This window comes from Gigantopelta aegis, chromosome 2 (assembly GCF_016097555.1).
Source record: "Gigantopelta aegis isolate Gae_Host chromosome 2, Gae_host_genome, whole genome shotgun sequence".
NCBI lineage: Eukaryota > Metazoa > Mollusca > Gastropoda > Neomphalida > Peltospiridae > Gigantopelta > Gigantopelta aegis.
Genome location: NC_054700.1, coordinates 10190897 through 10204512, shown reverse-complemented (window position 1 = coordinate 10204512; position 13616 = coordinate 10190897). Strand labels below are relative to the sequence as shown.

General features: G+C 37.7%; 1 protein-coding gene across 1 annotated transcript in view; it reads right to left on the bottom strand.

The window, feature by feature from the left end:
* Window positions 1-13200, bottom strand: part of LOC121381027 (alpha-(1,3)-fucosyltransferase C-like) — a 28989-nt gene extending 15789 nt beyond the window's left edge. The window contains exon 1 of the mRNA XM_041510111.1: window positions 13127-13200. Within this exon, the coding sequence (XP_041366045.1) occupies window positions 13127-13134 (8 nt within the window). The 5' untranslated portion in view covers window positions 13135-13200. The remainder of the gene's footprint in view (window positions 1-13126) is intronic.
* Between the last annotated feature and the right edge of the window lie 416 nt (window positions 13201-13616).

Genomic DNA, 13616 nt, shown 5'->3' with positions numbered 1-13616 from the left:
CGCGAATTTTAAAAGCGTGACAAAATAGAGGTATTTGAGAGTAGCCTACAACGCAGCGAAAGCAGTGTACTGATGGGAGATTATCAAAACGTAAAGAGGAAAAAACACTACGTTTCGGCTATTTTTCATTATTCGTTTGTTTCTATACCCTTTTAAAATTGCATGAAGAAATACCCAGATAGGCCTAGCCAACTTTCGAAGAACACAATTTTCTATCGATTTGGGTTTTTTTTAAAACAAGGATATTTTCAAATGATTATTACAATTAAATACATAAATGCCCTGTACCCCACCACCTCTCTTTTCGCATCTGACTTTGGGTCAATCCAAGTATTATTAATAACTCGAGTCCTTAAGGCGGATGATGGACAGAGCAGGAAATGGCGCTGGAAATTGAAGACAGGCACATGACTATTTTTGTGCACGGTATTTTAATACGAGGGCTGGATTTTTTACCAGTTGTTAAATGTTAGTAGATTTAATACGTAGTTGGAAACTAATGAAGACAAGAAACATTAGTCTGAATTCCTAATAGGGGGCGGCCGTCGGTTAAACTTATTTAGGACATGGTATGGATTATTGGGGTAGTGGGAACGTATCGTAGGCTTAGCGTGGTCTGGACCCGAGGGAGTGTACTTAGCGGACGCCTATAAGAATAGCCTAATATTGCAATGAAACCAAAAAATATTATGTGGAACTAGTGTTGAGGTATAGCCCTTCCTCATTTTGTTATCATACATTGACCCTTTTTAACAATCTCCTGGCAAAGTTTTGACAGCTTTCGAAGGATTTATCAAACCACGGTTTTGGTTTCTTCAATAACATTGATTATTTTGAACTGAATGACAAACCTGGATACGGTTATCATAATTATGTTGCACAAAATATATATGTTGTACATAGATCAGAAGAGCTATGCAGTGACCAATAGGCCTACAGTTAAAGATTTTATTCTAAAAGTATGATTTTGTTGTCGGTATCTACGCGAACATATAAAATTGCTTGATAGCATTAAAAAATACATTTAAAGTGACCTTTCAGACGTGAGAGGGTCATACCATCACTCCCTGTTCCACCCGGCCCTGAGTCGTGTTGTTCTTTTTGTTGTTTGTTTCTTCTTTCTTTTTGTTTGTAAGGAATACAGATTAAGTGGACTCTCACATAAAATAAGATAATACTAGTTCATTTTAATGGTATTTTATATATATATATTTTAAATTATGTGGTGTTACATCAGTGCATTTTTTTCTCGCCAGTGAATATTGAAAAGTTGTTACTAGCTCTATCGATCTCGAGTATTGTATCTAAAATAACATTTTAAAATATTGTTTCAAGCATGAGAGATACTCAACCGTTTTGGAAGTAAATAAACAACAGGTCAACTTACAGCGTCTAATATAACTACAATACTACTACTAAATAACGTCCTATTTAGAAACAAAATAGCATTATATTAATTATATATATTAATTTAACAATTAAGGTCGGCTTTTTTGTTGACACTCGAACTGACAGGTCGGTTATATTTGGCTCTAAAATAAAACGTAATAAAACACAAAATATTAATTCAAATCCATGTTTTTATCGCCTTTCAACTGTGTGTGTGTGTGTAGGGGGAACCTATATTCACAGAACTATGTATAGCACGCTATTGTTATTTTCCATAATTATGTTAATTGATGGGAAGAACTAGAATGTGTCTTTGTTGTCCTGTATATGAAAAATATAAACATAAAGACAAGAAAATAAGCCATAATTAAAGAATATTCTTTATTAAACAACGAACAGAAATAGCACTATTAATTGTAATAACAAAGTGTATATGAATATGTAAGTAAGCAGTAACAATGAGGTTTTTTTTTTTTAAAGTGATATGGTTACAGTACGCGAACAAACCATAATTGCGTCTAGACGGCGACTCCGCCCAAGCTAGACGGCGTCTAGACTAGTCGGGGGAAAAAATCCTGTTAGACGGTTGATCGGCGGTCACTGCAAACGTGCACGAGCTACTTGATTTGCGCCTCTGACCTTTTTCTTGTTGTCAATTGCCGCTACGGTTGTCAGTTACACTACGTTATGAATTAAGAAAAAAAAATTATATATTTATTTCATGTGGTTTTTTTTTTTTAAAATCGCGATATACGTGTTTACAAGGCATTCGCATTACAAGGAAAATAATAAGTAAATAATACATTTGTATTGACCATTAACCCTTGTAAATCGTTCAAAGGGAAACGATTACAATAAGCAAACAATAAAAAGGAGTGTATGGAGAATGGAGAGTTCTTCGGTTTACTAACAAAATAAGTGAAATCAAGAGAAAAAGGGGGGGAAAAAAGAATACGCTTGGTTTTGCGTATGTGATATTTGGCACATCAGCGGAAAGTTCATTTCATTTGTGAGAGGAGGTCGAATCTGTTTTTACGTTTACTGTATTTCAAAAAAGTAAAATAAATAATAATGAAAAAAGAAAGAGAAAACAAAATAAAAATGTTTTTAAAAGGGATGGGGGGGGGGGGGGGGATACTGCGAGTTAGACGGAACATTAAAAAATATATAAAATTTTAAAAATAATAATGTTTGTTTTTGCCTACGTGACGATTGTCACAGGCAGCTATGGATGTTGTCTAATTTGTCGGAGGGGAGCAGGTTCCAGGTCCGTAGGAACAATATCTGGGGGAGGGTGCATGACTTCTAGCGGGGCATTTCAGCGTCCATAGTGTGGAGACGGGACACAAGTCACATTTTTACCTTTATTCATTTTCGTCCTCGAGTACAAGCGGGGCTGGCTGTATTACACCCCGTCCACCTCCACCTCATTTCCCACGGGCCTGTGATGTCGAATCTGTTCGCTGGGTTATAATTGTTTTTTAATTTTATTAATTTTTTTGTTTGGCCAATAAAATACGACATTACATATATGCTATTTGATCCACGCTAAGTCTATTAGTATGTTTTATGATACCTTTTCATGTGCTGCCACAAGTTTTGGGGCCAGTAGTATATTGTAGTATTTACTTTATTTTTTGTGTCTTCGTTAAATTTGTCAAGTCTGCTTTGAACTTGCCCCGTGTCCATATTGGTGTCCCCTACAGTGCTTTTTAAATTTCGTATTAATCAATATATTTTTCCGACTTGGCAAGATGATTGGGACGGTGCGGTTGCAAACAAGCTTCATTCTGTCACGCCAGTCCTGGGAGAGTGGCAGTCATCCTACAGGCGGTGCAGGAAGGATGAAGTAGTCTTGTGCCGTGTCCGCATCGGCGATACATATTTGACGCATTCATGTATTTTAAACATAATCGAAAGCATTTATCTAATTCTTGACGACGAGTCTACTAATACAAAAGCATGTGTCACAAAAGCTACCGATATGTTAAAAGATCTATTTTTAGACACGGCAGCCTCGACATTCGGTCACGTGCGTGTAAACAGTGACAGCAGTAACAAAAGGTCAGCGCACAACAAGCGACCCTGGTTCGGGATAAGACACACACATTTACGTACAAAGTATCTCGAGGCCAAAACAATATATGCTAGAAATAAAACTACAGATAATAAAATGAGATTAATTAACTACGAAGAAGAATCTGGTACATATTGGGCAAAATTCCATGTATTTCCATTTTTATCCAACGTTATATTACTATCAATGGAATAAATGTTAATATCCTAAAGGGTACCGACCTAATAGTCCTCATTCTCCCACTTTTCCAGTTACTCTGTTCAGAAGACCGGAAATGTGACATTTTAACACCTGAAATTCAAACTTTTCTCAGGGAAGCAGGTTGAGACCGTGAAATTCATTTATTTTCATCTCCCAGACCATTGAACCGACACCATGCCCCCACCCTCTCCACCCTTTCAAATACACTCCACGGTCATTGTTATAGGCTATATCCATCCCACCTCACCCCCCAAAAATCAAAATAAAATATCTCCACTTCAATTTTATTATTTATAAATACGCCCCCCCCCCCCCCCCCCCCCCCATGATAATACATACCCATGCCTTAGTAGCTGGAACGAGGCATAATCCCACTGGCAGGGATCGACCACGATTCTAGACTCAAATGAATGTGTCCGAGCAAGGCACAAGACAACTTCATCTTTCCTGCACCGGCAGTAAGAGGACTGCCACTATTCCAAGATTGGATTAACAAAATGAAGCTTGTTCGTGACCGCACAGTCCTTGCAATATCAAAGCAACAGATAAAAAAAAAAAAAAAAAAAAACCCGAAAAAACCCCACACAACCTGTATTCGAAATCCATTTGACAAACTTGTCTTTATGTCATAGTCTGCACATGCACATGTATGCAGGTGTTCATGTGTATTGCATCGCAATCAGGTGTACGTACGTACATGTGTTCTTACCATCTCTCCATACAGACCACCAAAGCAAGTACAAAGCTATACAGCAAAGAGCCATAAAACCCTATTGCGTAATGTGTATCCAGTTCAAAGAGCGTGCATGTTCATGTAAAGTACGTAATTCGACAGTATTGTTCTGTGGGATGATGCATATGAAAGATCCCTTGCTGCTAATGGGAAAGAGTAGCCCATAAAGTGGCGACAGCGGGTTTCCTCTCTCAATATCTGTGTGGTCCTTAACCATATGTCTGACGCCATATAACCGTAAATAAAATGTGTTGAGTGCGTCGTTAAATAAAACATGTCATTTTGTTATATTGAAGATGTTGTTGTTGAACTTCCGAGGTGACCCATAAAGTTCCAAGAGCATTCGTGAGCTTACCATCTTTGGATGGGCCACCTATACGGATGACCACTTAAGGTCATTGCTATATAAAACTCCAGCAGTACACTATAAACCACTAATTGTTTGACGCGGTTACGGTTAAGGACCACACAGATATTGATATCTAAGAAACCCGCTGTCGCAACTTCAAAGGGCTACTCTTTTTTTATTAGCAGCAAAGGATCTTTTATATGCAACATTCCATAGACAAGATAGCACATACCACGGCCTTTGATGTACCAGTCGTAGTGCACTGGCTGGAGTGAGAAATAATTAAGGTTCAAGCACGCTGTCCTGGATACACACATCAGGACAGTGGGTTAGTTGTTAGTTGGTTAGTTAGAAGTTAGTGATTGAGAAGATGATGTGGTGGCCTTACACCTACCCATTGAGACCTTAAGAACTCGCTCTGGGTTTGAGCCGATACCGGGCTGTGAACCCTGTACCTACCAGTCTGTAGTCCGATGGCTTAACCACTGCGCCACTGAGGCCAGTTGCTAACAACAATCAGTTTATCAATCTTAATTAATTGCAATGATCACAGACTTGGTATTGAGTTTGAATTTAAACAGAATCAAGAACCAGTCAAATAGTTCTTGAACGTTGGTGCTGTTCGTTGTCGCTGAACGCATCCCTATTTTACGTGGATGACAAGAACTGTATATTTTGTTGCTGTCTGTAATTTTGAGTAATAATAAGGCTCGCAATATTAAACTTTATTGTTGATAGTTATATTGGTTTGCACATTTTAAATAACGAATAACCAATTAGTTCCTTCGTTTAGCACTTTAAAAATATTGTATGTAATTGTGTATTGTTATAATATTCCAAAGGTGTAAACGAATTAGCCAATATCACTTCAAAAACAAACCAATAAAGCCAAATATTATGTTTATTATAATTGACATAATATCTTTAAGTGAAGTTATAAATTACATATTATTCACGCTTCATTGGTGTATACCTATTATACACAAACGCACTCACACACACACACACACACACACACACACACACACACACACACACACACACACACACGCACACACATTAAATGTAGTTTATTTTATCCAACTAAATATATTTAGTATACATCTTTGGAGTAAAAATAAAAATGTAACTGAATTTGATAAGAAATATTTACTGTTTCATTGAATCAATTTTTTATTTACACTAAATTGCGGTTGTATTGTTTTCTGTTTTGTTTTGTTTTGTTTTGTGTTTGTTCGTTTGTTTGTTTGTTTCTATTGTGTAGATTCCTATATGTGTAACAAAAAAACAAAACAAAAATAAAACGCCACAAACAGTTAACACAGGGACAAACATATTGTTGTTATGAAAATGCAGGTCCAATTGATAGTAATATGCGACATTGATTATTTGTACTATTATCTATTCCCACTAAGTTAATATATTTTTAAGTAGTATCAGGCACGGCGGAGCAGGAAGGAGGGAGCTGGGGGTTTACTCAATCAATCCACCCAATGTCTATATTTGATATGCGGTGTACACTTGAGGTTGAAACCGGCACAGGGTAAAATATTTGTTTCTTAAATGGACTGCGATTTTCAGCTGAAATGAAGGTTACTTAACAAAATACTCTTCAATTCATAAATACTCTTTAAATCATAAATGTCATGTGACACCTTATTTTCTTGCAGGTAGATTGAAATTATTATGAGGTGACATAATGTTTTATGCCCATTCGGCTATTTTTTCCAGCCAGTGCTCCAAAAGTGGTGTGACAAAGTCCGTGGTATGTACTGTCCTATCTGTAGGATGTTGTCTGTATGAAAGAACCCTTGCTGCTAATCGAAAAGAATAGCTCATTGCGTGATGGCGGCGAGTTTTCTCTTTCATCATTTGCAACCATATACAGGCCCGTACGCAGGATTTTTAATGGGTGGGTGCGATTTGCTCGTGATGGGACCAATCAACATAAAAATAACCCCCCAAAACAACGATTACGTAACGTTATTTAAATTTAATAGAGAAAAGTGGACCTTTAGTAATTTTGTGGGGGGGGGGGGGTGCGTACACACCCGTCGCACCCCTTCCCCCCCCCCCCCCCCCCCCCTGCGTACGGGCCTGAATATATAACCCCCATTAGAATGTGTTGCGTGCGTCGTTAAATAAAACAGATCTTCTTTCCTTCAGTTAGGTCTCGCTTGGTTCCTTTGAACAGTGGAGACACCAAAAGTGGACGAACATGATATGAATACGCGTAAATTTAGATAGAAACTGTAGATCATTGTAATCCCAGTCATTGTTCGTTGGCTGTATCGCTTGTAACAGATACCTAGCCTGTCGAACAACATCCTGGTTAACACAAAGGAGTTATATTAGGTTACCAGCACACCTGTTACGGAGACAGATACTTGAAAAAGGGTGTGTGAACGGTTATTGGGCTAAGCTTTAAATGTCGAAGTACATGACGAATACTCCAGGGTGTATACTACCAAATCAAATCCCATAGACAGCAATAGTAACATATATGGCTAAACCTCCTATCTGCAGCGTATCAGGCAAAATAAATACCACGGATATAAATACTATCAACCCTCACCTTTGAAGTGAATCAGAAAAAAAAACAGAGGTCAAGCTGCCCATTTCAGAAATAACGGGTAGCGTCTATGACTACCCTAATTCCGCACAAAATTTGAGTACACTTTTTTTTTTAACAGGTACTCCATATAAGCTGGTTTAGTACTACCTCCAGGGCGAGGACTCAATATTTTGGTGAAATATATCTGTCAAAACAAATCCACAAAGGGTGAACACCCCATTATATCACTATCACCGAGTCCGCCCCTGGATGCCTTTCCTATGAGTAAACAATGATTTCAGTAATACATTGCTCGTTTGTTATAAAATATCATTTATTTTATTTAAATTAAGATAACAAAATAAACTGAGATTCTATTGGCGTCCTGTAGGCTATAAAAACGATGACGCTAAACACGTTTTCGCTACAACGATTTTGATTATATCTAAAAAGAAATATTTAATTCTTGAGAACCCTGATCATATCTCCACTCTGTTCAATGATAATATAGAGGATAATAAACGAGTTACCAATTATTATCAAATTTATGTCCCGAGTGAAATAATAATAATAATAAATGGTAGCGAGTTTGTTATTCTATGTATTACCAATTGTTCTCTAAAAGCCTTTAGTTTCGACACATATATGTATATAAATCATATAAACCACTTTACGCACTGTTTTGAGTATTGTTATAACTTTGTATTTTAATCACGTACATAGATAATTTTCAAAAACAAAAGTTTTCTTTATTCTGGTACAAAATCTATAATAAATTGCATTAAAATGAAATTTTGTTACACATTTAACACCAAAACCAGACAGCCGTAAACACAAAATCTTTAACCTACATGACATCATTGTGTTTTTGCCAAATCGTGATGACGTCATATTTAGGACCGACAAGGTCATCCAATAGTACTGTTCGTTAGACCAATGCATGATAATTTATCATAGTTATTTTCCCAGTTATGAGTGCCTGCTGGGGTAATAAATAGACAGAACTTCACATACGTTGTTTCGCTTCCTAGTTATTGCACGGATTTATTTTGCTTAGCGGTCTCATGGTATGTTCTTTCGCAAAATAAACGAATGCAATAAATAGGAAGCGAAAACAACATATGTGAATTTTTGTATGTATTACATACCTTCTTTTGTGTTTTACAAAAACGGTTTTTATTTAACGTCATAACAACACTGTTAAATCTATGATCAAAACACCTTTCATGGATTCATTTATGGTTAAAAATCATACTCTGCGGCAGTCTTGTGTGATGTTTCAAATACGATATAATGTCATTTGTAAATCATATATGACGTCAGTAAATAAAAGGAGCTAACTGCAGTAAAAAGAAAAGGGAATTCCCCATTTAAAAGTTCCGGTCCAGATCGCATATATGTACGATACAACATATATTTACCACACAGTTTCAAAATGCCTTTATCACTATAGTAAGATTGAATAGGTATGTAATAAATATTTTTCTCACACACCCGTCGGTGATAACACCATTCGTTATTTTTCGATAACACATAATGCCAATACATATACGTGTGATAGCAAGTTAACGAATGAATGAATGAATGACTTCCTGCTCCTAGGTGATGACCAGGGCTCAGTTTAGTCTGACCGAGAAAAAAAAAAAAAAAAACAACAACGTCGGCTAAACTAGTTTATGCTAAACCAATTAAAATGGTCATGTCGAAAACCAGTCAAATAGTTCGCGAACGTTAGCGAAACATTTGCTGGCTGAACTTGGGGAAGGTCGCCACTACCATACCACCCAGTGAAAAAGGCGCAATGGAAATCGATACTGTGATGTATTTAGGTTAATCTGAAATTGATTTCTTTATGACACACACGTTAACTAGAAGTACTAGGGCCGTAAATACGTTTTAGTTGGAAATGACGTTTAAAGTTACATTATTTTTACTCCCAATATGTGATATTGACGATACCGAAACACAGAAGGGTAATAATCTCTTTATTATATAATCTCAAAGTTAATACAACGTGACCTTGTAAACTGCATACACAACTTTAATTCCAGTCAGCCATTACTCGATATTGGAGAAGAACTAATCCCCATTCCCTTTGCCCTACCAATTTGGTCGGGGTGATGTGGACAGGTACTAATAAAAGCCACCCACTGTTCACATCTCTCAGGTATACCCACTGTTGCAATAGCTAAGGCAAACTACGTCTGTGTCTGTAGCAGACAGCATGATCTATCTGCAGCTTAGCTGATATGCATCGAATATGGAGGGGCAAGTTGAAGCCCAAAATGTCCCAATTACCCCAGATGTCCCAATTGGGACATCTTGGGCCTAGATATGCCATATTACTTTGTTACATTTGCTTAAATAATTCAAATTGTTTTTTGTTTAACGACACCTCTAGAGCATGTTAATTAATTAATAATCTGCTATTAGGTTTCAAACAACGGGTAATTATCACACGTAGTCTTGAGAGGAAACCTGTCACATTTTTCTATTAGCAGCAAAGGGTCTTTTATATGCTTTTTCACAGAAAGGACGGCACATAGAACACATTTTGATATACCAATCGTGGGGCTCTGGTTACACTATTTAAAGGCACGTGAACATTTTGAAACTGTGCCTGCCGAAACGAGTGAGATTTTCGCCTTTCGTTTGAAACGGAAGGCAATGGTTTATTTAACGACGTACTCAACACATTTTATTTACGGTTATATGGCGTCGGACATATGGTTGAGGACCACACAGATATTGAGAGAGGACACCCGCTGTCGCCACTTCATGGGCTACTCTTTTCGATTAGCAGCAAGGGATCTTTTATATGCATCATCCCACAGACAGGATAGTACATACCACGGCCTATGTTACACCATTTGTGGAACACTGGCTGGAACGAGAGAGAGAGAGAGAGAGAGAGAGAGAGAGAGAGAGAGAGAGAGAGAGAGAGAGAGAGAGAGAGAGAGAGAGAGAGGAGGGGGAGAGATGAAGAAAGGCGATATCACACAAATAAACCAGTGGTCAAAATATATTTTTGCGAAAGAAGAAGTGGAATATCTTCATGTTGGTTGTTAGATAAGTATGACATAAATATAAGAGAAAGTCAACATTATTTTATCGCCATAATTGGGACATAGCTAAATATGCACACGTAAACACGAGCCCGCCAATTGTATATATATATATATATATATATATATATATATATATATATATATATATATATATATATTTATTTACTTTTTTTTTTTTTTTTTTTTTTTGCTGAGGCACTGTAGTGGGGTGAAAGATTGAAGTACCGGAAGGGGCCCGAAGTACCTATAAAAGCCATGTGGCCCGACCATGGGTTCGTGTAATTCACTACAATACCGTCCAGCTGGTATAATGTATCAGTGGTGGGTAGCATAACGGTAAAAAATTATTGGGCGGAGTCTTTTTCTCTTTTTTTCGGGGTGAGGGTAGGAATAGAGCCTGTAAATTTGGTGAAAAAAAGAGTCCCCTCCGATTACGTGCCACATAAATGATGTGTAGACTTTCTTCTCTTTTTTTTGTTAATTCAAGATGTCTGTGGGTGCATTCTGGGAGATTTAATTTCATTATTTATTATTGGGGTGGGGTTAAATTCTTTAACCATTAAATGCGTTTTTGGTTAATATAACTTGATAATTTTATTTTATTCTACATATACATAACATATATCAGACACTACTTTAACGGTCTTTCTTCTTTGTCTTCTTATTATTTGGCTTTGAACTTTATTAAACTGTATTAAGAGAAAGAAATCCAAAGACAGTCCAAATGTCATAAATTAAAAACAAAGTAAATTAAGTGTGGATGAAACCAATCATCGTCATCTCATTTATTTTTTACTTTATTGATTGACTGATTGATTTTTCTAGGAAGACAGGTCAATTTGCTGCCGTCACTGCTGATAGATCGCAACAATAAATAACATCCATGCGCGGATATATGTAGGTGTTTTTGTTTTTGTTTTTATTAAGGCGATAGGGGCAATCTAAATCCGTGCCTAGACTTTAAAAAAGCAGACTATACATCTAAAATTTCAGTTGCTATATGTAGTACAGTAGCGTCATCTTCCATGTATATATTTACCTTCGTTTGATACCGTGCGCATATGGTGTCGATTTTTATATTATTATTATTATTTCTTTTCTTTTTTTTTACCAAAGATCCACAGGGTTTTTTTTCTATCAAATTTAGATAACGTTATTCTTATCGAGTCTTAAAGACCCCCCATCACGGGCTTCGAGCCTGCGGCGCTCGCGGTGTCGGGCTTCGCCTGCCCCCCCCCCCCCCCCCCCCCCCCCCCCCCCCCCCCCCCCCCCCCCCCCCCCCCCCCCCCTGCAAAATTTCCTGCGCACTCCCCTGGTGTTATTAGCTTTCACGTATTAGAATTAATTGATAATTTGCACATAGATGGAATATAAAAATAAAACGAGGTTTTCAGAGTACTGGCGCTATTGGTGAACAAACAACGCCGTTATACGATTCACACACCTGTATCCCGAAGCCTGCTCTCTGACAGTTTATCGTTCACACACATTTCGGTAGAAGCCAATTTAAAGCTCGTTTCTTAAAATTATTGTTTATTTTTCGAGCAACGTTTCGTCATATTTTCAAATTATCAACGAATAACTATTAAAGAACATCAATTAATGTTAAATATATTAACAATTAACGACAATACAGTGGTAATGGCATTTGGGCGACGGCATTTACTGTCGCCCAAATGCTACTGGTTCCCAAAGCCCGCTGTGTGACGGAATTTTCGTATAAACTGTAGCCCGAAGCCCGCTTTCGCACACACACAGAGACACACACACCTCAGTTATCTGGGCTGTCTGGCCAGGACAGTGGATTTGTTGTTAATTGTTAGTGGTTATTGAGAGAGTCGTTAAAATTCGCTTCGGTTGGTAGCCGGTACCGAGTTGCGAACCCTGTACCTACCAGCCTTATGTCCGATGGCTTAACCACGACACCACTGAGGCCGGTTGACACCCGACTGGTTACGGACGGGATGCTTATTTAACGAACCAATGATGTGGCGTGGTCAACGCCTAGAGAGTGGGAGAAGTATCCACTGCAGCCACACATCGCTTGTCTTACCATTGACAAAATGTTTTAAGCTAAAAGGTATTTTTGTTGTTGTTGTTTAACGACAACACTAGAGCACATCGGCTACTGAATGTCAAACATTTGGTAACATTGACATAGACTTAGAGAGGAAACCTGCTATATTTGCTTCCATTATGTCTACGAGGTAGCGGTATGATCACAGTTGTTTTAATTAATACCCAAAACACTACTTAACCCACCAAAAACACTGGTGTTAAACTCCATACTAACTTATATTAGCATATAGTTATTATTTAGTGGTGTATTGTAAGTAAGGGAATATCCTTGTAACTCTCCATTTCTGAAAAAAACCCACAACAAAAAAAAAAAAACACCAAAAAAAAAAATGGGCCGACGCGAGCCATTTCTCCATTGTTTTTTTATGAATAGAGAGTTACTGGACATTCGCCTTTAAATAAAATCACACTTCCCTATAACGAAATCACACTTCCCTACAATAAAATCACGCGTACCTATAATAAAACCACACTTCCCTCTGACAAAATGACACTTCCCTATAACAAAATCACACTTCCCTACAATAATATCACAATTCCCTATAATAAAATCACACTTCCCTCTAACAAAATCACACTTGCCTATAACAAAATCACACTTCCCTATAATAAAATCACACGTCCCTTCCCTGTAATAAAATCACACGTCCCTTCCCTGTAATAAAATCGCACTTACCTCGCCATGTCAGCGCGAGTTCTTCGAACACAGGTGTAGTAGCTTCATTCGTCAGGTAAATGAGTCTGGGTTGCGTTCAGTCAGACCAAGCAGAAAAAACGTCCGCTAGACTGGTTTATGCGCGTCATAGTAAACCAAAATGGCCACGTTGGGAACCAATCAGATAGTTCGCGAACGTTAGCGAAACGTTTGCTCACTGAACGTAGAGCAGGTGTCAACCTTTTGATCAGCGTAACTAATTTAGTGTTCGTTTCAATGCACGTATCACTGACGTGTTGGGTATGTGTATGTGTGTCTGTCTTTATATAACAGTTCGTTTGAATGCACGTATCACTGACGTGTTGCAGGGGGGTAGCGTGATCTGGACCTGGGGGGTGGTGGTCGAATTTGAACCAAGTGGACCCTTTTCCTATTTTGGTTTGCACCACCAGCAACTCCATATGCATAAAGCTGTATGGTATGTTTTAGTTCTGAAAGCGGACCATTTGCT